At 42.1% G+C, this 27,119-nt stretch overlaps 1 protein-coding gene across 2 annotated transcripts; it reads left to right on the plus strand.

Annotated features, from left to right (window-relative positions):
• Positions 1 to 217: 217 nt before the first annotated feature.
• On the plus strand, positions 218 to 26,646 carry LOC142960366 (serine/threonine-protein kinase PAK 3-like). 2 transcript variants are annotated; one of them, XM_076102177.1, is made up of 17 exons: positions 218 to 386; positions 12,788 to 12,981; positions 13,084 to 13,184; positions 15,468 to 15,621; positions 15,741 to 15,778; positions 17,394 to 17,456; positions 17,686 to 17,751; positions 18,821 to 18,973; positions 19,070 to 19,247; positions 19,907 to 19,970; positions 20,758 to 20,806; positions 20,938 to 21,050; positions 21,878 to 21,995; positions 22,137 to 22,236; positions 22,488 to 22,684; positions 22,780 to 22,917; positions 23,094 to 26,646. In XM_076102177.1, exons 2-17 carry the CDS (start codon positions 12,810 to 12,812, stop codon positions 23,181 to 23,183), a joined length of 1,794 nt encoding a protein of 597 aa, XP_075958292.1. In that variant the 5' UTR covers positions 218 to 386; positions 12,788 to 12,809; the 3' UTR covers positions 23,184 to 26,646. The 2 variants fall into 2 exon arrangements, with proteins under 2 accessions (XP_075958292.1, XP_075958293.1); XM_076102178.1 differs by lacking the exon at positions 17,686 to 17,751.
• Positions 26,647 to 27,119: the final 473 nt, after the last annotated feature.

The following is a 27,119-nucleotide window of genomic DNA, read 5'->3' on the forward strand; positions in this document are numbered from 1 at the left end:
CCTTAGAAAATGCATGTAAAATCCCTCCCTCCCTCCTGGCCTTCTCACTGAGCAGGTTTGTTCTGTCAAACAGAAAACCAACCCTGTCTCCCCGTTGGCTGTCTCCTCCCACAGAACCGCTTCCTGCATTAATATTCAGCCTCTCGGCCAATCAGCGAAGCAGGGCGGATGACATCATGGGCTAGGGAACAGTGAGCAGCCAGTGAAGCATCCAGCCTGCCGAACAAGCTTGCTTCTTTTTTTTTAGGGTCAGGAACTGGTCTGACGAGAGAATGGCAATCCTGCCTTTAAACTGTCAGTAGGACTGTGCGGCTGACGATGAATCTACCAGAGCTGCGGGCTCCACGGCGAACCACTGACCAAGAGAATGTGAAGACATATTTCAGGTAATTCCCTCTCTGTGTATGGCAATACGGGATGTGGAGGGGAGGAGGGAGGAGAGGAGAGGAGAGGAGAGGAGGGGGAGGCTGTGTATGTAGGGGTGCTTTGTAGCCTCTTTTTTTTTTCCTGCCTCCTTTCTGCCCTGCTAAGAAGGCAGCTGTTTCATCAGCAGTCTGTGTCCGTGAGGGCGAGATGGAAATGGATGCATGCATCAGATGAGCTGGAGATGTATTTGTGTGATCCTATACCCCCCCCCCCCCCCCCCCTCCCCCTCCCCCCCCTCCTCTCTTCTGCATCACATCATCTCTGTGTGCACTCCCTTGTGCCTCGCAAATAGCATCTCTATTGATGGGGAGGTGTTAGAATCAATGGTGGTGCTTGTGCAGGCCTTCGGTGTGTGTGTGTGTGTGTGTGTGTGTGTGTGTGTGTGTGTGTGTGTGTGTGTGTGTGTGTGTGTGTGTGTGTGTGTGTGCGTGCACGTCAGTCGTGGAGAAATGCAGCAGCTGCAGTGGCAACACTGGAACAAAAAAGAAGCGATGCTATTTTGGGTCTGTAGACCAGAGGCTAACGGATGGATCAGAGCTGTGTATGCTGTGGATTGGGGGGGGGGGGGGGGTGATGGATGGTTAACATGCTGATGGATGCTCTTTTGTTATCTCTGCACTGCCTCATCTATGGCCTTACTAGGGAGGGTTTCATGAAGAAATGTCTTTTATTTAATTTATTTAAGTCATTCAGTGACCACACACACACAAGCAGAGATGTGCCGCTGTCTCCAGGTTTTAACATGGATGTGTGTGTGTGTGTGTGTGTGTGTGTGTGTGTGTGTGTGTGTGTGTGTGTGTGTAGCAGTTTCATGGCGGCTGTAGTGACAGGGAGATATACAACATCTGGTCACCTGACTTCATTTGGGGAGCGGAGTGGGGGCTGGGGCCGGTCCTATGAAAGCTGAGCTACATACTGCCTCAGATTCTTCCACAGCCATCGGTGGATGTGGAGGACTGAAGGAAGGGTCGGCCGCAGTGGTGAACGTGTGTCTCCCCCGTCACTTCTGCTCATTTAGATCGGGGCTTCAGAGCTTATGTGGAGGGAGGATTCATCTCCGAGGGGAGGGGGGGCGCAGTCATCCTCCAGGTTTGTGAGAGGCAGGGGCCTGATGGGAGACCTGTTGTCTGGCTGTCGCGTGACGGAGGGATATAAGAGAGTCATGTCAGTGATCGAGGGAGGCTGAGATGAGAGGGGAATTGGGGGATGGGATGCTGAAGGTGCTGCTCCCCTTTGAACATTGGCCTGTTATATTGATATAGATGTGATACGTGCCCTTCCATTCACCACTAATCTGTCCAGACACCATGACTACACTCATTTCACTGCGTTCCCTCAAGAGTTTGTATTGTGTCCACTGCTCTCTCCTTTTGGATGGAAATATCAAGTGTCCCTAACCACCAACATGATGGCCCCTCCTTTTGTCATTTTTTCTCAGTTCAAAAACATCATTTGAGGATCTAAACTGTTGTTTCTTTGGAGTATAATTGGGGAATTTTGTCAGTGCATGACATATTTTAATAACACTTTACACAGCACTGGGCTTGGCAGAAGACACCAGGCCCACAGTGGTGATCTAATGCAGTGTCAGAGACAAGATATACTATTAGAGTGTTTGGTATTTATACATCCCTGGTGTTCAAGTGATCTGTGAAATCGTTGCTCTGGTGTCTCAGACACTGTGCAACACAAGCATTATGTATTCATCACACCTTTATCTACACAGGTCTGTTACAGATAAACGGATTAATGGCTCTGTTTTGTGTATGTGGGTCTGGGTAGAGCGGCGTACCATCATTTAAAGTATTCACAGAGGCCTTTGTCTCTGTGTAGGTTACAGGCACCTCATGAAAATGTTATGTCCGCAAAGAATCTGCATGTGCGCTCTGTAATACTAAAAATAACAGTAGAACTGCTCCCTAAAGCAGAGTGTTTATAGTGTAAACAGCAATTGTGGAGGCAAAATTGAAGCTTATAGTGGCTCGGCTTTTCATGCAAATGTTTTCACAACTGACCCTTATCAACTTGCATAACCAGAACTACTACTTTTTTTATAATTATTATTAGAAATGCACCGATACTGATATCAGATATCAGACCGGTACGGACTCAAATAGCTGGATCTGGTATCAGACACAATTATTTCAATTAATAACAATTCAGTACATGTATTTATTGGCTACATTTAGTTTTATAAAGTCAAGAAAGTGATGTTTAAGTCAAGCCGGATGTAGATATTAAAGAATGATCCCACTCACTTCTTCACAGTGAGAAATACAGCTTATTGATTAAAAACACTGGCATCGGATTGGAACTCGATATTGGACGATACCAAAAACCCAGTGTTTTTTTAAAAAGGCGAATCGGTGCGTCCCTAATTTATTAATAATATAATACCTGTGAAACACCTAGAGTTCTAAATACATTTCAAGATTGAAGGACATGGAGAACATGTAGATGGAGAGAAAACCATTAACTAAATCCACACATGGATTGTTATTTACTGTATCTTTAAAAGTATTTTTGTACGCCACTGTAATCAATGATGTCTTTTCCAGCTTGACAAAAGAAATAACATTTTACTTGAATAATTTTATTCTATCTTCACTTGTCAGGCAGGTATTTTGTGCTATGCTACGTACCAGGACCTCATTATCTCTTTGCCTACTTGGATAAATGTACTAGATGTTTCCTTTGTTATTTTCATGTTTTTAATATTATCATCTGTCCAGACCTGAGTGAACAAAATAAAAAACATCTAACCTGCCACCACATATAAGCATAAAATGTCCAGCACCTTTATTTAACACGATCATAGACACATCAGAACTTTTATTGGTGAACCATTTCATGTGTCTCTGTGGCTATTAGTGTGCAGTCCTGGGCTTCCCCTAGTTTTCCACTGGCCAGTGTAACCCAACACACACAGCTTCTCTTACCTCACCTCGGCTAACAAAAGCAGTCGACACACAAACCTTCGTCTTGGCGTGTCGCCTGCTAGCTGGGCTGCCTGAAATACGATAGTGGGACACACAACGCATACAAGTGGGGCCTCCATCTGTTGAGGACTTAGTCTGGATGAGTTATGCTGCTATTGTTCAGTGCAGTTACCGTTTGGGACTCTTGTTGACAGTTTATGAGTGTGTAGTGGCCTCATGTGGGGTGTTTGTGTGCATTTTAAGGGCATAGCCCACTAAAGCTGAGCAGTAGTCTTGTGGTAGGTGTGTCAGAGCTGCAGCCTGTGTGTTGTGGATTAGCATGTAGGATTGGAAGCCATCTGGCCATTTTGTCTTGGAAAGGGGAGGGGGGGGGGGGGGGGTAAGTGAGAGAGATGGATGGAGAGAGACAGAGGAAACACTCACACACTGACACATTGACACTGCTCCTTTCGTAATCTCCCTACTTGATGTCTGTTGCTACTTAGAATGTGTGTGTGTGTGTGTGTGTGTGTGTGTGTTTGTGTCTTTATGTGTCCCTCTGTGCACTTTGTGACAAAGACAGTCCTTCTGTGACTTGTACCGTTTCCGACATATCAAACACAAACTGCAAATGTGGCCTCGAGATGGTCAGAGCGACGTCTTGGGAGGATTCGTGATTGCTGGAAGTGAGAGGTGTTCAAGCCTTTTACAGTAAGATGATGCAATGGGGGGGTGAGGGAGACGTTCCAGATGGAGGGAGACCGGAGAGAAGAAAAAGGGTGAAATGTTGCAGAGGAGGAAAGGAGTTCAGGGGGGTTTAAGAGATTAACAAGTTTCACTGGGGTCAAGTTTGCCGAGAGTTGCAGAAGGGGTCTGAGGCAGAATGGAAAGACTGCGGATGACTTAGATGTGGTTCAAAAATTGACTATAAGAAGAATTGCTGCGATTGTTCTAAACACGCTGCATCTCCTGAGATGTGTGGCAGCACGCTACCTCTCAGTCGAGTCTCTTGTTGACACAAATGTTACTCCCGTGTTAGTCTCTGCAAAATCATACCTCAGCTATATGCGTTTGTCTAGTTGTAGCGATGACACAACAGCTGGACCATATGATGAGCAGTGTAAAGTTGTGGAACATGATACCGAGCGAAAGGTCTATAGATATAGAGACACAGAGGAGGATATTACACCTAATCTCAAAACAATATGTTCACTGACCTCGCATACATGCACACGATACATAGAGTGACAGCATGCACATATACACTGTTTTCTCCCCCCATGTTCTCTTACAATGTGCATTTTAACCCTTTCAATGGGACTCAGAGCAGGTGCACCAACTGGCTTTGCAGGAGGGAATCCACTCCCCTCTCTGCCTCCAGCTGGCACTCAGACAGGCCCACCCATGCATGCACACTAATGCAAAACCACAACAACAACACACTTTTGTAGCTTAAAGCGTGAAATAGAGCATTACCTATGCTTGGTGCTCACATATTTGTCAGGCACAAAGTTAATGTAACTGAAATCATCGAGTACCGTTTGATTGAAGACTGACTAGTTACAGTGAAGGAGCAAAGACAGTGTTTTTGATCACATTAGACCAAACCTAGTAGGCTTTGGTCTTGATTGCTTGAATGCTTTTTCAAGTTCAAGGAGAGATGTGATGGCGACTTGAGGGATGTAGAAACCACTTCTGCTGAAATTACATTCTGCAGTATATCTGAAATTCATAGACGCTGACAGTGAGAAAGTGTCAGTTTGAAGGACGGTCGAGTCACACACGGGGAACCGTTGGCGTCTCTTGCTCGTCATCTTGAAAACTGATATGTTGTATCGTTCTTTACTGTCAGAGTATTCATCCCATTCATGTGTTCATGGTTTGAGCCATCAACATGGGGCATAGCTAGGAGGGTTAGTTGGAATTTCAAAGTATTCAAAGTTTTGGGCATCCCTGCGGCCTAGCGGTCCAAGACACGTGATTTATGACTGCGATGTCTTGTTTGATTATCCTGCTGTCACCTGCAAGTCTCCTCGACCAACTGTCAAATAAAAGACATAATGCCATATATATATATATATATATATATATATATATATAAAATGTCCAAGCTTTTGAGTTGCTGATATAAAGCATCCATCTTGTGTCCTTACTGTGGACCTGAACGCATGCCAATTCATAAGTACAATGTCTGCAAAAATACTTTATATTTCTCGATGGACTATCGAGTATGATTGAAAATAAAGCATTCTGTCAAGTGAGGAACCGGTCGTTCTGTCAGGGAGAATAGAGAAGCTGTCATAAAAGGTACTTATATGATAAATTGGCTCCGTCAGGCAGGAAATGTCAATCAGAGAAAGCCAAAAGTTATAGGAATGTGCTTTGAATATAATTCTGTCAGGAAGGAATAATCTCTCTAAACAGACAGCCAGTTGTGTAAATAAGGTAGCTACGTTTTTAATAGCTTTTGTCTACTTGACAGAATGAGCTACCATATTTTACTTAATCTTTATTTAGCCAGGATAATCCTCAGTCCTGGCCAAGATGGCTGCCTCAAAAAAACTACTGGCAGTCCATTTTCATAGATGTTTCCCACCTGACAAAATAAACTGCCTCACTTTAAAGACTTTTATTCTACCGGTAACTCCTCCCAGCAGCTCAGACTGTCACAACACGATGCACGGCGGTTTTGTCAGCTGCACTGTTCAATAGTTTTATTTCACGCTTTTAATCTAATGTCGTTTAGATTGTGCAAAAAAAAAGGAAGTGTGCACACAGCTAATTAAATTACCCCAGAAAGCACATACCAAAACGATTGTTTTGAGATGTTGATACAAAAAGCTGATGAAAATGAGGAAACTAGCATGACGGGGAGTCTAACTGTGCACACACATGCATGTTGGGGCTGTAAGAGAGAGAGCAGCACAAGGGCGGTTTCACCCAAACTAAATATTAAATGACAACAAGCTCACAAGCTTCTCCAGCAGGGGAGTTATGGAAGAATAAGCCTGGAACCAGAGTCATGGTGGATTGAGGCTTGTGGTGAATAAATGGATCTCCTGTTTGTTTGTTTTCTGCTTTGTTTTGAACACCAGTAACGTTAAGTAAGTCCGATGATGTGGTAATGTTTTGAGAGTAATTTGTGTGAGGTTTCTATCGTCGTGGTTTTTTCAATCTCATTAGCTGCTGATGTGGCTGGTGGCTAATAATAGATCAAGTTTACAGATTAGAGATGTTCATGCACTGAAGTGTTATCATGTTTCCGTTTTAGTGAAAATAATCTTGAAAGGGTCTACGTGTTTCTCTGAGGGTGTAATGTGGGAGGTCAGTGTGAAGGGACACAGATGAACTATCGCATCCATTTAGGTTTTGATATTGTGTGATCATGCTCTAGTTAGCATATTATGAACGGGTATAAGCCTTTTATCCCAACACGATTAAAAGATATTCATGATCAACAGTTGGCTGTCTCCCAAGGCACGTGTATCAGCTAAAAATAGAAGTTAGAAGAAAAGTTTGATTTCAATTTTTGTGTTCAGTAATGAAAGAAAAAGTTCAGTAATAGACAAACAATGAGAAAAAACACTTTATGAAAAGGTGAAAACCATTGAATGAATAATGAAAATGTAATAAAGCTTTCATCAAGCATCATTAATATGTTTCTGAGTTTATATTTGTTGTTACCCTGAATAAAGATGTTTGCTCAAAAAATCTTTCCACAATCAAACTCTCTCCGTGAAATAGGAGACAGCAACTGAAAGTGAACTCGACAAGATTCATGCTCCGTTGTCTCACCTGCCACCTGTTGTAAGCAGACTGATGAGATTTGCTGTGACTCGTCCCTTTCGTGAACCAAACATTGGCAGCTGTATGCAAAGCAGAGTTTTGCTGCAGGGGGACCAAACCAGAGAGGTGGAGCCTCATCAGACAAAAGATGACATGTCAAACATTTTTATATCAATTGTGTGCAACAGTAGCCAGCTGTATATTTATGTTTTGGAGATTCCACGTTCAATGTTTGTTGTGTGTGTGATGCTTTTATGTCACTTTAGTCCCTAATCTACTGAGTCTGACAACAAACAAGATATAACGTGTTAATAAGTGAGCTTGAGAGGTGATGGTAGGTGGATGTAGTTACCTTTAGAGAGAGCCAGGCAAGGGGTTTCTGGTCTTTATGCGAAGCTAATATTTACCATCATACGCGTGGTATCAATTTTCTCATCTAACTGGGCAAGACAGCAAATAGGTGTTTCTCTGAAATGTAAAACTACTACTTTAACTACTCTAGTTGAACTATCTTTCAGCCATAGTTCCGGCATGAAACTGCTCACAATAAGATCTGTATTATATTCTCCAAAACTAGGCAAATTACACCAAAATAATCTAGATTGATAAATAGCGCTACAAATGAGGGCAATTTGATTTTGGAGTGAACCGTCCCTTTAAAGTTCAAACTCTGGTACACACCATGTGAACACAAGGCCCAGAGACACTGAAGTCAAAATCCTGTAGAAGTGATGAATCTCCATGAAAAAGGTATATTTATTAACATAATATCTATGAGGCCCAGTCACATAACATTATGTTCTTAAGTAAAAAGCATTTTGCCTTATGTTACATTTTTCTATGAACTATAAATAAACAAATAAAAGTGAGATTAGATTAGGTGATTTCCTCGTTTCACCACATGAGATTTTGATCTTGTGACCATAATTTCTAGAGAATTGAACTACAATGCCAAACTCCTCCCAACTCAACCTTCCCTTGAAATTAAAAAGGGGGGGGGGGGGGGGGGGGCATCTGGACTGTGACTGTGTTAAATTCTGACCTTGAGAGGCCGACCATGTGAGAGAGGAGCATTTGTGCGTGTTGACATCTGTGTGTCGTCGGCCTCTGATGTCTGGATGAAGGGTCCGTGTTATGTGAAGCCTGACAAGTGAACTGGTCTCGTCACTCTTTGCTCTTGCTAACAGGAGAATGGGCCAACTTTTCTGGAGCGGAGGCCAGTACAAGAACTGTAAGCACCAAGATGAAGGCGATAACAATACTAAACTGCAGCTCTATCATCCCTCCCTCCTTATCCTTTGAATGTCCTCTAGCTGTCCGTCCCATCCAAGTAATCAGCATCCTTCAAAAGAAGCCCAGCCGAAGCCAAGTCAAACAGAGAGCGTGTCCTAATCAGGGGCACGAAGAGCCGGGCTTATGGAGCCCTCCCCCACTGCGGGGCCATTACTGGGCCGCCATGGGCTCAAGATTAGAGCCTCTCCCCGTGTTAGCCATTCAAATTCTGCATTAATGTTTGAAAAGAGCAGAGAAAATGTCTGCTCTTCATGGATAGATTAATATTTTATGGAAGAGAAATGTGAAAACATCCTCAGTAATATCTGAGTTGAGCCGGTGTGTCTGTGGTCGTCCTGTGCGTGTGTGTTTTTTAAAGGCTCTCGTGCGTTCATACGGTATACTGCTGTCAAAACGTCACATCCTACCCAAGCAAGCCAAGCAGCAGGAGGTGTGGTTGTAAATTTCAGACAAATTTGCATATTTGGGATCAGTGTGACAGCTGCCTTTATGACAGCGATTGGTCTCTTGCTGATCTTTGCTTCCTTGTCTGCTGAAGTTGAGCCTCAGTTGATTCATCATGTTGAGAGACAAGCCTATGTGTGTTTCAGAAATAGGAGCTGCTTGTTTCAGGCACAGTGCACTCACTGACTGCCTGTCAGTCAGTCTGCACAGTAAATAGGTAATTGTTTTATGTGAGGGAAGAATCAAGTAATGTCTGGGCCTCCGTGAAGCTGCAGTCTTCAGCTATCTGACTGCTCCGCAGAGCTGGTACAGGTGATTAGACAAATAGTTAGTTTGTGTCCCAAGTAAAATAATTTTGGTTATTTGTGGTTTCCTGCTGCTATAATTCATCCACGCTGCTCTCCAATGGCAGTTGTGTCTGAAATTATCATATTGATGAGCATGAGCTTCATCTTCACTTTTTTTTTATGCAAGTGTGCCAGAGGAGAACACGAGTGTCGGTGAAGTAAAGTAGCACAGTATAAGATTCACCCAATAAACCTCAAGAAATTATCAATTTTTATATTTAAATGGTTCAGAACCTCGTCATTATTTGATGTTGCTGCCATTTTTTTTTTCTCTCTCTGTATTTGCTGACTGGACAGTAACCTGATTGAGTAGATCCTAGTTGCTGTTTTTAGGTCTTGCCATGTGCTCGTTATTGAATCCACATCTGTGCATGACTATATGACCGCTGTGTGACATACTGTAGCTGGCAAGAATGTGTTCAAAAGATTATGTCAATGGATTAACAGAGGCATCAGTCACAGCTGCATTAGTCTGAACAGGCAAAACACATTTATATGTGTATATGTAATTTTGCCTTGTAGCCAATATTCCCTACGATCCTTTTAACCTTAAATTTGGGTTCATGTGTCACATACCGTCTATCGGGCTTCCACAGGTCTTATTTATTGCCATGGTACCTTCTTGTAGCTTTTTTTTGGTGTTTTGTTGTGACAGCCATGTTGTCAGCAGCTCCCCGTTGCTCCCCGTCAGCATTGAGACGCTTCTTTGTAAAGGGCAGAGTGTAACTGGGTTTTGTTGTTAGTGACACGCCTAACCTCCAACCTGAGAGAACCTGTTTGCTGCCGTTGTCCGGACTCTCACCTGGAAGTCACCCAACACGGTAGAAAACCACCAGCATCTCTTGCGAGACTCTGGAAATAATCCTAATCCAAAAGCACATTAAGGTCATAACCGTGTTTCTCGTTAGCTGTCTGCTTATTGAGAAATAGTGTGTGCCCCCCCAGCCAAGATGAATCAACATGTGATTTTATTAGTGTTGTTAATCTGTCAGGAGTGAGTCACCTTCTCATGAACCCATCCAGGGTCACAGGTTCAATTGATGCAATCACTTGTTCGGTGTATAACATGCGTCCCCCATTTGTTGCGTGAACGTTCATCTTGGGCTGCTATGTACCAAGTGATTTTCTGCAGATATCCAGTTGAAATGACGTCTTTGCGGTTTCTGTGTTACATTCTCTTGCCAAGTGAAACCAGATTGTTATTCTCATCACACAGCAGCAGAGGGGAACAAAAAAAAAACACTGTCCAGTTTATTAGGAAACAAGACGATAGAGTCGGTCGTCTTTTATCTCAGACCAATGTTTGATCGTTTCTGCATAGGTATTGGCAGATATTTTGTAGTCTAGTCTTTATGAATAAAACATAATCAGTTTAATTACACCTTAATTGTTAATGTTATTTGAGGGGAAAATATGAGATGAGAAACTGTTCTGCTCTTATGGAGATAAAAATGTATTTAAACTTGTAGTTATCCAGTAGCTAATAAATAAATAAATGATCTAGGTTAAATGTCCTGACATTTTATCAGTTAAACTTCTATCAAGTCTGGACTTAAATTAAATTTCCAACAATTATTCGTAATAAAAATTCTTGTTGTCCTGTCCAAACAGGAAATGACACATTTCTGACAAATGTGTTTCAAAAGAAAATGAGTGTCTTATGCAATAGCGTTGTTACTGTAGACTGATTAAATCATGGCTTCTTACAATCAATATTACATTTTTCCACTCATCTCATTTCTTCATTCATGCATCTGGGAAGTTAGGGTGTAACCATCCGGATTGTGTCCTGAGCAGGACGATGCTTACATAAAATTGTGAAGGCCTCCGTGAACACATGTGTGGTGCGTCTGAGGCAGTGAGCCCTGTGTGAGAGCCGGGGAGGGGCCTTTGTTTGCTTATGTAGGTCTCCACTAAGGGGGCGGCCTGGATGGCCGGCTTTCTGGGACGGTCGCGCTGCACATCACATGATGGGCTTGGCCTCGGGGTAAGGCAGTGAAGGGAGTTTAAGATGGTAGCGGGATGGAAGAGGAGTGATGGGAGCGTTTACTCTCAGAACAAACTCCTGGTGTTTTCACAGCTGAAGAGAGTCACTGGACATCAGACCCTAAACAGCCTCCATTCAAATAGAAAATCTAAATAATATCCAAGTCTGCTGTACAAAAGTATCAGATGCGTTAGCAGAGAATCTGTCAGACCTGCAGCCGGTGTCGCAGGAACAGGATTCCTCATGTTACAATGGTAAAATAGGCCAAAGCTCTAAAAATACAATACATCGAAACTGTAACTCGGAGTCTTCTGGAAGCGTTTGATGTGACTGAATGAAGCCAACACGTCTTGAAATGGCTTTGTCACATTCATAGTACCCCAGTTCTGCTGCTTCACAAACCAGAGACAAGAAATACTGCAACTCCTACTGTACATCACTTCCCCTACGAGCCCACATACTAGTACTCTGTGTACAAAACTAATTAATGTCAGACTTTCATGAAGAAGATGACTTTTGATTCACATGTAAAAAAGTGTGATCGCTATGCTGAAATAATAGCTATCCTCAATTTTGCTAATGGTGTAAAGAAAAGTCACTGGTCCCAGCTTTTCTAACATGAATTAAGCTGCTTTTCTTTTGCAGAATATTAGATTTTATATATTTTTGTTTGTCATGGTTGGTAAGATGCCAAGATGCAGAGGAGGCAGCCGAATGATTTCAGTGATTTGTTAAAGAAAAAGCTTTGAAGTCCCAATGAAGCAGTAGGTCCGACAGGCAGGTAACAGGAAAATCCAGGAAGTCAATTCACTAGGAAAAATTGATACTCTGAACACCAGGACTAGGATAAACTAGCAAAGAAAAAAGGAACTCCCATATGTAGCTAATGACTGATTGTGGAAGTGAGAACAGGTGAGCCGACTGCAGGACTAATGAGACACAGGTGAAACTAATCAGGGCGGGGCAGACAATCAAAGCTGGTGGGAAAACACTCAAAGGCTGGAAGTGAAGTGAAACGAGAGGATGGTAACAAAACAAAGCAAGAAGCACTAAACATGAAAGATATGAAGAAGTGAAACAAAACAAACAAACATAAAAAGTACAAAAACTTAACATTATGCTCCGATTCTGATGTTTCTCACTATTTTCTACCATTTTTTTATAGAATATGCATCCAACCAAAGAAAGATGATAGCGTGTACTCTCCATTGCCATAAAGCAAAAAGCGCCATTACTTGACACTCACTGACACACACATAGAAGAAAAACACGTATTTGTTAATAGGCTGTATATCATTAATATAATCGTAATGTTGTGTTAACGTTAATATTCATATTAATATTAGTGCGTACTTCTTTATTTTGATGCTTTGGCAACATTGTTTTTCTGAAACATTCATGCCAATAAAGCCACATTGAAATGAATTGATATTGACAAAAACATTTAGTCCCTCGATGTGGTCTTTCTTTACACTTGCTATGCAAGAAGTACTACTAGTCAAAATTCAAGGTTGTCATGACTCATGTTTGGTCCATCTATACCCAGATTTGTTTAAATACTGACCTCCTCCTCCTCTCTCTCACAGGACATTGTGAGTGCTGCTAAAGATGTCTGATAGTGTTGATATTGAAGAGAAACCACCAGCCCCCCCCTTGAGAATGAACAGTAGTTCCCGAGACTCTTCATCACTGAATCTCGCCTCTAAACCGCTTCCAATGGCTCCCGATGAGAAAAACAAGAAAGTCCGCCTGCGCTCCATCTTCCCCGGGGGAGACAAGAGTGAGTATCCTCCCCCCCAACACGTCACCCCCATGTATTTTACCTGTGTGTATAGAAATACTAGAAATCAGCCTGTGACCATTTCTTGTTCTTCTCCTGTAGCAAACAAGAAGAAGGAGAAGGAACGTCCTGAGATATCCCTACCTTCAGACTTTGAACACACCATTCATGTCGGCTTTGATGCCATAACAGGAGAATTCACAGTGAGTATTTGTTTCACCTGATAATCAGGCGTATAAACACTAATGTGCTTCTAAAATCATCCTCCCTTCTGAAAACAGAGTCCCAGGCAAGCGTTCATATAATCACAATTCTCTGAGGAGACAGAGTCAACTAAATGATATCTTTTCCTTCACATAAAGTTGGTAATACAAGTGACTTGAATGACAATCACTATACTTCACTATACCTCATTATACCTCATTATACCTCCCCTATCAGGCTAAACCTGCACCGGAATCCTGCAATGCTTCTTTTAGCTGCAGTTTCTCTTAGCAGGAGACATTTTATTCTTACACAAACCAAGATATATAATTACATGACACAGTTTAAGTCATTTAACACTGAATTTCAGAATTTATTTATTTCATTCAGTTTTTTCATTTTCTTGTGATTCTCAAAGGGAAGTCCGTAGTTCATAGATCACATTCTAATCTAACCAATCTTTAACTCTTAGAATCTAAACATATTTTTAATACATGTCTAATATCTTTCTAATACCTTTATCTTGTGTAAGAATGTATCATAACTAAGTAACTACTAAAAAAATAGTCTTATCCAGAGAAACATACATGAGGGGCTCCTTGGCTGAAAAACAATTGAGAACATCTACTTTATACTAAACCCCAACAACTGTAGATATAATATATTTGGACTATTACACTTAGACACTAAATTCATCCGTTTGACGTGATCTAGTTCATTGTTATAGCCCCAAAAATAAAGCTTATAAAGCTGTTAATGTTCACCTTTTGTTTCCACAGAGATGTTTATTCAGCACTCATTATATTGTATTACGTATATTCTACTACAGACTGGAGGGGAAGTTGTTGTAATGTATTGCATTATATTGTATAAGTGTTCATGATATTGTTTTGCACATCTTCTTCATGGTAATCATTTATCCTGGAGGTGATCCTCTGCTACATAAACTGATGTTTCTGTTGATTTACTTACTGTTAATTCTTTTAATTTTGCAATTGAAAACATGCCCGTTAGCGTTATAATGGAACCGTAACATGTAAAACATGAATCTGAAATGGTTTCACAATACCAGGACTAGTTTACTACTGAAAGGAATAATTATTTTGAGATAAAATAACTGATGAGCAATCTAAGACTTAAAAGCACTTTTACACTCATGAATAATGCATGTGTTCTGGTCTATTTGACTTCCTGATGTCCAGCACTCAGTCCATGACATCAGTAACAAGTAGCTCCTTGTTCATTTGATAAGCTGCGAGCTTATGACACACACAGACCCTCATTATGTTTTAAACCAAATCACTTTGATTTCACTTCTGTCATGGTTTTCTGGGAAAGGATACTGTTGATTTGCTCCTTGATCCCCCCCCTCCAAGAATAATCTTTTTTCAGCTTCCATAGAACAGTTAGACTATTTCTTTCAACGGTTGCTTTAAAATATCCACAAGTTTACAAAGATGGAATGAATGAAACCTACATGCAGCTCCTGTAAAATGTGTACAGTCCACCATTAAAACATGCAAAACAAATGTGGAAATGCCTTAAAAAAAGATTAGTTTGACACTTTGGTTAATCCACTTTTTTAGAGTTAGATGAGAAGCTCCGCACTACTCTCATATATGTCCATTAAATATGAAGCTACAGCCAGCAGCCAGTTAGCTTAGCTTAGCATTAAAACCAGTAGCAGTGGGAAACAACTAGCTTGGCTCTATATAGTTAAGTTAAAAAGATTTAAACATCTCTGAAGCTCACTAATTAACATGTTGAATCTTGTTTGTTTGACCTGAAATGTGAAAACAACATGTAATGGTTAGACTCGCTGTTTCCCACTGCTCTTCAAAACGTTATGCTAAGCTAAAGAAGAGAGCGAATTCGCTTATTTCTGAAAATGTCGAACCATTCCTTTACGGTTCATTTGGTATATGGCTATTAGATAGTGACTCCAAGGAAACTGAGAATTATAATAAAGAAGAAGTACAAAAGCAAATTCTTCTCTCCAAATACGAAATCAATGCATTTCAGAAAATGTAGAAGATTTTCTTCACCAAGTTTATGTTCAAATGACATTCTTTATAAAGATTATTAAGGGTTAAATAGCGGTAGGTTTGGGTTGATTGACAGCTGTAGTGATCGCTTGTCCGCAGTATTCACGCTCCTAAAAGTCGGTGTGTGAAGCTCTACATCTACTGTTTCTGGCTGTGAGTGAAGGAGTATTAACAAACCAACACGTTTTCCTTGAACAAGACAAAGCTTGAACATTAGACCTCTGTCTCTTTGTGCAGGGTATACCGGAGCAATGGGCCCGGCTCCTACAGACCTCGAACATCACCAAGCTGGAGCAGAAGAAGAACCCGCAGGCCGTGTTGGACGTCTTGAAGTTCTACGACTCCAAAGAGACCGTCAACAACCAGAAGTACATGAGCTTCACCTCGGGAGGTAAACAACACCAGAACACCAACGGAATGAAATAACATCCACCAATATAACAAAAAACATTTCATATTTATCCTTATGTATAATACAAAAGATTTTAACAATGTTCCTTTCTGTTTCAGACAAGTCGGCACATGGGTACATAGCAGCAAACACTCTGGTGAGTTCTTTTAAACCTAAATTATGCATTATTAATAATGTAGAAAGCACCATATAATAAGCATCTAACAAAAGGTATGTCAGTTAATACCACCTGCTATTTAAGGCTGCATTTAAAATGAATCATGGTAATAAAACATAACTCTTTTTGTTAGAGGTTGCTCCTCTGTCCGCCTCATTAGGGTTTTTTATTGCTGCACTGCAGATATTGACCTCACTAGACTGTCTGGTTATTATAATAAAATAATACAAGTACAAATCAACCTCTGGCGTTCAGCCATAAGCAATCTCTGCCACATTTCATTGGAATATCTCTCACCTCAAAGATATATTTCCTCCTGATTTATCTACATCTTAAAATGTAATAAAACAAAGCAGGTAAGTTGTAACATTATGGCTTTATTTCATCGCCTTGGACCTCAGTGCAATTATGCCTCTCCCACTACACCACAGTGAATCTTCCTCACTTTACGCTCACTAACTCTATCTGGGAATTTCTGTGATAGACTGTGTTACTGTGCAGCCCGTTTATTCCGCTCACTTCTGCCTCTAATGGGTGAAATGTGTGCGCTCCCCTCTCGAGGCTTACTGTCCGCACGATGCGGCCTAATGCCCTGAATTTTTCATACATGCCAATCAGTCTGCAGCTCCTGCGTGGAAACGCTGACGGCTGTGAGAGCCACCGCTGCTCATTGTTTATTTTTCCAATCTACTCAACCAGATTTTGAAATACCGATAGACAAGCTTCACTGAAAAGCTCAACTGCATCTAGAAGGACTCCCGCTGTGGTGACCTCATTCCAGGCTTTGACCAGAGTAATCTATGCTTTGAATGCCTCGGCCTGCACACGCTCAGCCGGGTGAAGAAGTGGGAAAAAACCAAGTCTGTTCAGTGGGATTCGCTGCCCGAGGCAAACTACAATGGGATCCCTTAATGCAGGGCTGTTGCTTGAGAGAGCTCTTTGCCAGTGAAGGGAACCCGGGTGTGGCAGGAAGTCTAAAAGGTTGTGCGAGCCCAGTGAAGGTGTTTGAGAGCATCTCAGCCTTTGGACTGTCGCAGAGGTCCTCGGCCTGCAGAGGTGACTCAGCTGTTGGCTACGGTGCTGCAGACTTCACCATTGGTTTGGTCCTTCACTGTCTCAGGCAAGCAGAACTATGGGAGAGGTGCTAATATTTGATCTGTAGACCAACTTTCTCCTTAGAGAGAGGAACGGTACCTGATGCTCCCTGTCAGATTACTTTGAACAGCAACAACTACTAACCTGCAATGCGGGTAAATATTTGAGAGCTGGTGTGTTGTTTTCCTCCAGCCAGGAAATATTTCCTCGAGCCTTGTCATTAGGGATTCAACTTCGTGACGTCAGCGTACGGAACAGAAGTGGAAGATATAGCGATCAAATGAAAGCTGATTAAAACGTTTTACACAAGAAATCTGACAATATGTTCTCGGCTTGCCTATAGGACGGTCCTCAGGTGGCATTATTTGTCTCCATCATGTCCCCTCATGCTGGGGATCAGGACGATTTACAGACCTAATGTCCCTCAGGAGCGTACCCCCCCCCTTAAACGTTGTTTGGGTTTGTTTTGAGTAAATCCATTTTCAACCTTCACATTCAGAACCGACTGCTGTCATCTGGGCCTCCTGTCAGCCTTAGAACCTGCAGCGCATTATTTGACAAGGTAACTCCTCCATATTACTTTCCACATAATGTATCTCTGCATTGGCTTTGAAGCTAAATTTGATCTCCTAACTTTGATTATTCCAACTGCAAAACGCACATAAATATATGATTTCAGACGCATAATCACTCTGTACTGAAATATCATTGGGGGGGGGTATATTACTTTTTGATGTTACTGATGTGTTTGTTATCTTCCACAAGAGCACCTCTTATCTTTTTTCAAATAGGCCGTCTCTGAAATGGCAGGGCAGGGACGCATGCCACAAAGGGTTGTGATGACTGTCAAACTGCATGTATGAGCTCACATTCTTTACAATCGCCAATAATATGCCTTCATCACCATTGTAGACATTACCGCATGGCTCTGGGAGAAAACAAAACTAAAATAAATAACCCACATGGCACTGCTTACAGTTAGACACTCATTGCTGCACTGCAGTCTTGGCCCAGCTCTCCTTGGAGCGGGTCAGAGGCCCAGTATGTCTGAATGAAGGACTGGGACTTTCCTTCAGCCAAACCCTTTCCCTTTAATCACCAGAACTAAGCGGCACTGCTTCATTTATGCATGACGAGACTGGAAATGGATGAAATGTTTCCACTCCATAAGAGGAAGATGATCCAAGGCTAGCAGAGGGTTTTTTTTTTTTTGGCTGGGGGGAATAAAGGCTGAGCATTAGGCATAATAAATATGCCTGAGGCTTATTAATCCGACTTGTTAAAAGGTATCAAGAGGATGTCTACGGTTCATCACCATATTGCACATTACTGCAATGTGGCAGCATGTCTTCTCCTCCAGCACAGTGAAATACAGCAGTTTGGTACTTAAATAAAGTAAATGCATTATCACACCTGACTCGACCCCTTGTAAACTGAGATAAACTGCACTGGATGGCACCTCACTCTGTTAATGCTTGTCTCTTTAGCTCTCACTGGACTCATAACACTTCCCTTCACTATTAACACAATTGCTCCCAACAATTTAACCCCAATCATATTTGTTTTTTTTACACAAACTGTCAGAAGTATCTCTACAGATGAACTGTATTTTGTTTATGTTGTTATGATATACAATTTATGTCACCACTTTGGAATAAATTGTTGATTCGATGTGAATCTGTGATATGGTTGATTACAATCTAAAAATGAATTCACCATCACACACAGCTTGTATGTTCTTTATGAAACTCAACTGGCCAAAACTCAAACTCTGTTCGTGGTTGGTTTGGGGTTTGCAGGTTGTTTACTGTGGTAAAGTTTACATGTATTTATAATACATAAATGCGAAGCTCTGCACATACTCTTTTCATTCCACGCTCCTTCATGGCACATGCATCCAGACTCACTTCCATCTCTACCCTCCAGGGTGCCAAAACATCGTCGTCAGAGCCCCCGATCGCTCCACCTGTGTCAGAAGAGGAGGATGAGGAAGAAGAAGAAGAGGAGGAGGAGGAAGAAGAGGACGATGACGACGAGCTGCCCCCGGTTATCGCGCCTCGGCCCGAGCACACCAAATCTGTGAGTTTGTAATACGCCGCTGGGCGATGGGTGAAACCGTTCTGCTTGCGAATCCAAAATCCCCTCTGCATGTCTTTGACTCCTTTCTCCTCGCAGATCTACACGCGCTCTGTCTCTGTCTTGGAGCCGAAGCCTCCCACCCCCGTGAAAGAAGTGGTGACTCCACCGGAGTCGCAGGTCCAGCCGGATAACACGTCCAACACAATGTATCGCCACACTGACCGTCAGAGGAAGAAGTCCAAAATGACGGATGAGGAAATTCTGGAGAGACTCAGTACGTGCCTCAGACACTTTTCATGAGCCACAAAAACAGTTAGTTCAGATGTTCACATGGATTGTCTCCGTAAATGTTTGTAAAAGCCTTCTTCACACTGCCAGGAACTGTTTTGGTGTAGAAATCCTAAATCTCTTGATTTTCTTTTTCTTTATTTGCCTAAAAACAATTAAATATGAAAATGTGGAGTTTAAAAAATAAAATCGTAGTCATCCACAATTTGTAGGAATCTACACAAAAACAATACTGAGGACACGACTTGAGTGTTCAATAATTCACTGTGTAGTGATTCAGACAGGCTGGATATTTGGATTCCAGTAGCTGTTTTCCACATATTATTTGAAGTGCACAGATTCTGTGTATTTAGAAGAAATGTGCAAAAGAACAGTACTACTGTAATCAAATTTGGACAAAGTACCTTTTGTCCTTGGCTGTGGTTTTCTTTAGACCGCTCCTCTCTCTGCAATATGACTTAAGCCCAAACTACCAGCATGCACCGTGAAGTAGAGATGCATGTACTGCACTACAAGGCAGGGTACGTCTGCAACAGAAGGGTCAGAAAACGTTTCACACTGATGTTTTGTTTGTGCGAAAGCCTTCACGAATGTGTGCGCCCACACAAGCTCAATCATTATATATCTGCTTTCTCTCTGACTCAGGGAGTATTGTGAGTGTGGGGGATCCCAAAAAGAAGTACACACGCTTCGAGAAAATAGGACAAGGGTAAGTTCATCCACGATCACAAACTAGTCGACACGGTTACTCAAACAGAGCAATGTCGGGAGCAGTCAGTCTCGCCGGGAGAGATGGAGCTGTAGTGACCACTTTAGTGAGACGGAGGCAGAGGGAGGGTTGGGCTGAAGGACTGGGAGAGAAATAAGCAGAGAGGAAATGAGAAGTGTATCCTGAAATGGCCAAGGGCCAGATTAGCTCATTTCTCTCTCTCTCTCTCTCTCGCCTTGTATTTCTGTGTTTTACACAATCTGCAGACAAAAGCTGTGTTGTTGTTATCTGCTCTGACATGCTCTTTATTTCCATATTTGATCAGGAAGCTCCTATCTTAATCAGGAGATAACTCTCTATTTACTCTGTGCCGGGCTATCTTTCACTTTTTACTACCAGGAACTATGCGCTGTTATTCATAAACTAGCTTCTGACAGTACACAGGTGTAGCTCACGGCCAGAGAAAGTGGAAAGACCAGAAGACTAAACTCACAGCGGAAGGTTGTTAGTATCGGGAAGTACACTTCCAAATAAGGACAGAATGGCTGCATTACCATTCCTATTGGAAACCATAAACTTCTTATAGATCTTTGTGCTCATCACTGTTACATACGGTTTATTAATGAAGAGCCAAATAGGACTCTGGCATCAAATGTAGACAACTTACAACTTAGACTTGGTCTTTGTTGAAATATATGCTATAAGTCTCTTGAATCTTTTATAATTGTCATTCATTATAATTTATTATGATTGTAATGAATGTGATTTTGATCTTGTGTTTCACCAGAGCGTCCGGCACTGTGTACACTGCCATCGACATAGCAACTGGCCAAGAGGTGAGTTGATTATACAACTACAGTGTGTACAATACAAAGTACACATTGTGTATTATTTATGTTTTACTTACCAAGCCATTGAGGTTTTCCTTTGAGCTGAGCCACACATTCCTCCTCGTCTGTTTTCTCAGGTGGCCATCAAGCAAATGAACCTGCAGCAGCAGCCCAAGAAAGAGCTGATCATCAATGAGATCCTGGTGATGAGGGAAAACAAAAACTCCAATATTGTGAACTACCTGGACAGGTCAGTTTTCACACACAGGGTCATGTATCACACACAGTGAATACAAGCCTGAGGTCACGGCCTCTTTTCGGTTATTTTGCCTCAGAATAGATCACATTTTCCCAGAGTCCAGGCGACGTCTTCAGATTGCTTGCAGTCCAAAACCTAAATATATTAATTTATTGTTATATAATATATATTAGAGAAAAGCAGCAAATCATACAAACCCATATCGACTCCTAAAAAGACATTAACAGGTATAATACACCGTTATTAGTACTTTATTTAAAGACAGTTACATGTATTTGATGTTCATTTGCCAATAGCAACTGGTTTTGTGGTCAGAACTTAAGGTCAGTGACTGTTGTCATCATTAATGACATTGAAGGATCCTCTGAGCCTTCTTCCTAGATCCCCCTTCTTCTTCTTCCTCTTTTTTTTGCCCTTTAATGGTGGTCAGCATTTGTCATTTGGTACATGACTGCCACCTACTGTTTTAAAAGAATTTGACCACACAATCACTCATTTTCTATCAAATTATTAAGCATCTGCTCCACTCGGCTCGGATTTCATTACATCGGCCTTTCAAATGTTGTTCACAGCTGGCAGTAACATGCTTGAGCACCTACTGTGTGTTGTAATTGACTCTGCATCATGAGATGTAAGTTGTAGAGATGCTGCTTTGTGCTCCTCTTCTTGGGAACTTTTGTTCTCATTTTCTCCTCGTGTGCCAAGTGTCAGCCATCTCGCCTAGATTATTGATTCGTCAAAGCAACGACTGAACGTAAAACCCCAATATGAATTGCATGTCACGCTAAAACTGTATCTTTCCTTCTGGCTTGTTTTAGTTACTTAGTAGGAGATGAGCTGTGGGTGGTGATGGAGTATTTGGCCGGTGGCTCGCTGACAGATGTAGTGACGGAGACCTGCATGGACGAGGGCCAGATCGCTGCAGTCTGCAGAGAGGTAAGAAACCAAGTTCAGACATCAGCAATACCCCTGATTACCTCTGTGGCCATGAAGTTGATCCGGACATTTAGGTGGGCACATGCAAACATTTCAACAAAAATGAGAACTAAAGCTTTTTTTCTTTCTCTTTCTCTTCAGTGTCTTCAAGCCCTGGACTTCCTACACTCCAACCAGGTGATCCATAGAGATATAAAAAGTGACAACATCCTCTTGGGTATGGACGGATCCGTCAAGCTCAGTAAGTCTACATATTTTTGTTCTAACATACAGTTTATTTGGCATTAGTGTGGTAGAATTAAAGTAAAGAAATCCACCATTTCTGAGAGAGAAGTGTTTGAGATGTGTGTTTTAAGGGAGATGGCACTGTGATAAATGAAAGACATGGGGTAAGTTGACAGTAAAACTGTGTATTTAATGTGATAAAGCAAAATGCAAACAAAGACTACAACACTCACCACTGCATCTCTCTCCCTCCGTCTTCCTCTGCAGCCGACTTTGGCTTCTGTGCCCAGATCACTCCAGAGCAGAACAAGCGCAGCACGATGGTGGGAACGCCCTACTGGATGGCGCCCGAGGTGGTGACTCGCAAGGCTTATGGCCCAAAAGTGGATATCTGGTCTCTGGGGATCATGGCAATAGAGATGGTGGAGGGAGAACCGCCCTACCTGAATGAGAATCCACTAAGGGTAAGACACAAAATTGGCCCCCTAGTGGTCATACAGGATTTTTTTCCTATGTTACCCTCATTTGATGGTCTGTTTGACCTCTTCCATCTCTCCAGGCGCTTTACCTGATAGCTACCAACGGGACTCCAGAGCTGCAGAACCCAGAGAGGCTGTCATCTGTGTTCAGAGACTTCCTCAACCGCTGTCTGGAGATGGATGTGGACCGCAGAGGCTCTGCCAAGGAGCTGCTCCAGGTACAACCACGACTAGAACCTCAATAAACGTACAAGCATATGCATACACTTTCATGTCCTGCAGATGTCAGCAAATCACAATAAAAGTCAACTATTTATAATAATAAATGTGCATGCGTCACTCTTTGGCTCCACAGCTACATTTTTATTAATATATAATCTCTGTCCTCTTGCAGCATTCCTTCCTCAAGCTGGCGAAGCCTCTATCCAGCCTGACGCCTCTGATTGTAGCTGCGAAGGAAGCCATAAAGAACAGCAGTCGCTAGTGTGTGCCCTCTGTCCCCACCCGAGGCTGGAGCCCTGCCTGTGATGTGCGCGTTCATGGGGGGCAGGGGCTTGGGTGTTTGGCTGGTGGGTGACGTGACAGTGGCAGCACAAGGAGTGGGGGGGGGGGGGGGGATTTGTGTGACTTACCGTGACAGCACAAGGACAAAAGACCCCCAGGCCTCATACGTAGGACGGACATCTGGCCTTGCAGCCTCTCGGCCCATGCTGCTGAAAAAGACCTTGCCTCCTTGTTTACTTCTCCAGCACTCTGTACATGTAGAGCAGTCCATCACAAGTGTGTGTGTGTGTGTGTGTGTGTGTATGTGCGTGCGTGCATGTGTACCAACTGTGCAGATCTCTTTGTGTCATACGTCTTGTTCGGCAGCAGTCGCTCCTCAAACCAAGAAACATTTTCAAGAGGAAACTTCAGGAGAGAAGAGGAGCGACTGTCAAAAGGAAAGAGCCTGAGATTCCTTCCCTGCCCAGCTTTAGGCTGGTTTTCTCTCCTCTAGTTCCTCCGTGGAGCACAATCAGGCCACACTTGCACCTGAAGTGGCTGATGTGAGAGAGTGACTCTGGACCCAACCTTTGCCTGCATGACTATGGCTCCGTGGAGAAACATCGCTACTCCTCTGCAGATTGTCACATCTCAAGGTGGCATATTTATGTGTATGTGTGTGATTGTGTGTAGGGCGGTGCAGCTACAGGGGAATACGTCAGGAATCATTTCACATGACTTATGCCAGCTTTAAACATCCTTCATAAATCCGCTTCATATCAGCACAGAGAGACGAGTCCCGTATTTCATTTGAGACAACTTCTGTCAGACAGTCTCTGTCGTAGAGTCACTGGAGTTCAGGTTACCTTCAATTCATTTGCTTATTTTCTCTCACAAACTGGCTGCATTTTATCAGATTTACTGTTCTGATTATTCAAGATATGGATATTATTGAAAATATTGAAACACTGTTGGTGCACAATTTGCCAACGCAAAGGATTAAATTAACCAGAACATGTGACTCGATTGTAGATTAAACGTGCAAATATTTAATTATGCATACTGCACATACCTTCATCTCAATTTAAAGAGTTGTAAAGACACTTCGACATGGAGATGATCTGACGCACATTTAAATGAAACATCGTGTACTGAACAGTCTTATTTCATGTGGCAGAAATGATAAGAGGGACTATAAAGCAATGTCCGCTTGTTTACTAATGCAAGAAATTCATCTGCAACTTCAACAGATAATTCTGACATGTTTGCACACCGTACATAAACTGTAGCATTCATTGCGTACAAGCATCTCAAATAGGATTATCCATAGACAGACAGTGTGTGTGGCTTTCTGTACGCGGCTTTAGACAACATCTGACATCTATCCATCTTAACTGATTCTTGTTATTACATCTGACAATTAGGTGTGAAATACAAAGAAAGACAGATACGAGATCAGACACTAAATATAAATGTTTTCACTAAATATCTGTATTGAACGATGGATCGTCCTTTTCAAGGAGCTTGCACACAACATCTCAGCCTTTCAAATATTTTGTTTTTCTACAGCAGTAGCAAACCTGCAGTGAGTTGATGGTGTAGTGTCACAGATTGTCCCCACGCATCCCTGTAACCTCAAACCTGAAGCAGGAAAGATGCTCATTGACAAAAACAATTATACAAAACATAAAATACGCTGAATATATATTCAATCCAAAATGGTCAGTCAGAACAACGACCTGCAACAAGATGTGGCGGGAGGAAGACATTTTCTTCATCTTGTAATTCATTCATTATTTGTGGTGACTTAAAATAACTTTAAAGTATGAAGAGAAATGTAAAATTTAGATAATTGAAGTAATTCTCCAATCTTTGCTCTCCAGAAGCACAAGTCTTGTGGTCTTACCATCTTACATTGCAGAACACATTATGCGACTGTGACTTTACATGTTTAGATCTAATACCAACAAAAACGCCGGGAACCAACTGTCCTCCTCGCCCACCTGCCCCCTCCCCCGTCTTCTCCTTTTGTATTTAAGCTGCTGCTCATTCATGCTTCAGTGTCCTTTTCGTCCTTTAATGGTGCTTCATGTGTCTTTTGTCATACCATCTGTACGTTTTGTCGTGACTCTTTGGAGCGCGTGGCAGATCAGAGAGGCGGGGAATGTTATCCACTGAGCGAAGTAGTGGAGTAGTTGCCATTTTATGATTGTACCTTGTCCTAATGAGCACTGGAAGCAGGAAACCCGTAGTAGAGGTTCATATTGTTTGCTAACATTCCTTCCATACCCGATTATCTGATTCCTGTACAGAGGTTATCTACTTTGTGTTGGTATTTGGTAGCTTCGTCAGGCATTTCCCATGTAGCGTCCCTCGCTGTGTGAGTGTGTGCGTTTGTGTGTGTTAGGGAGGCTACCTCAATCTGCACTAGAAGACGCCTCACTCGTGTTGTCCACTTTGAGGTGCAGGGTAGCTGCTTAGTCATATTGTACCTCCATGTACAGCAACTGTACAGAAGATGAAGGGGGGATGTTAGACAGGAGGATGCAACAGAATCCATGCATGTAAAACAAAACTATACACTGTAACTCATCTTCAAATAGGTTAAGATTGTTAGGATATGTATGTAAATATGATGGGAACAGCCCCCCTCCCCATTTTTTTTTCAGAATTATGTAACTTAAAATGACAATATTCAGGTTGCTCTATGGTATGTATCAATATATGTTTTGCACCCTGAAAAATCAAAAAAGAGAAAAACCGAACACACACGCCGTCTCTGCACTCCTGGATCCGGCTCTCCTGTCTGGGCTTTATCGGAGAAACTCCTTCATCTGGACAGAGAGCAGACGAATGCAGCACTCTGTGTGCGGGCCCACACAGTCTGTCCCGAGTACCACTGCTGAGTGTTAGTACATGTATGTCTGTGTGTGTGCGGTAGGTGTGGGCGGCCCGACAGTAAGCTCCGCCGGCCCCTGGGACGTCGGGGGGCCCCCCCCCATGTACAGGTCTGAACTATGAGCACAAAGGTGAATTTCGGGACAAGAGACACTGCTGACGTGCCCCTTTTCCTGTGGTTGCTCCTGTACATTCCTTCCTTCTGAATGTGTAAACCTGTACATGTGGCGTGAAAATTCCTCTATTAATGTGTATCAAGAGAATGGAACAAAGACAAAAAATGTTACTTTTAAATTATTATCATTATTACTACTCTTATTATTGTCTAGCGTTGTAAAACTGCTGATCCATCCGGCATACCTCAGCAGGCCTTTCCCCCCCCCCCCCCATCTTTGAAAAAGGACAAATGAGTGACGGGGAAATGAGGTTTTGGATAAACTATTTTTAATTGTGGTTGAAGCAATAGACTTTTTGAACTTTGAATTGTGCATGGCTGTGTCTTGAGTGTAAAAAACAAAATATTGCAGTTTGGGAACTGGACTGAAATAAAAAGAGGAAGAAAACCAGAGTTGTGTTAATGCTACCGTGATTCTGAGGTTGAACTTCTTTCAATTATTTCTGCCATTCAGTGTTTTGCATTTTTTTAAATAATCATGAGAATAAAACATGATATAAACTGATGGAAGAAAGGAGCATTACAGAAATAGATGATACATTATCATGTCTTGTACGAGTTTCTATGCATAAAGGTGAACATAGACAAAATTAAACTTATGTATGTTAAGACTTGAATGACATATTACTGCCATATCACTCACAGTATCTATTGTGCAACATAAAAAAGGAATGATATCTTTGAACGCAACTTACAAAACGTCAAAATAAAAATACTTCACAAGTTACACAATGATTTAAAAAGTAAAAAGAGAATTTAAAAGATGAAACATTTGGATAAAAATGACAGGAATTGACATTCACTCTGTCGCGAACTGCCCTGCTCACCTGTCAACTTTGCAAACAATTCACTAACGTGCAAATT

The sequence above is a fragment of the Anarhichas minor genome, unplaced genomic scaffold (assembly GCF_050575085.1).
Source record: "Anarhichas minor isolate MPS153535 unplaced genomic scaffold, ASM5057508v1 ptg000027l, whole genome shotgun sequence".
Classification (NCBI taxonomy): Eukaryota; Metazoa; Chordata; class Actinopteri; order Perciformes; family Anarhichadidae; genus Anarhichas; species Anarhichas minor.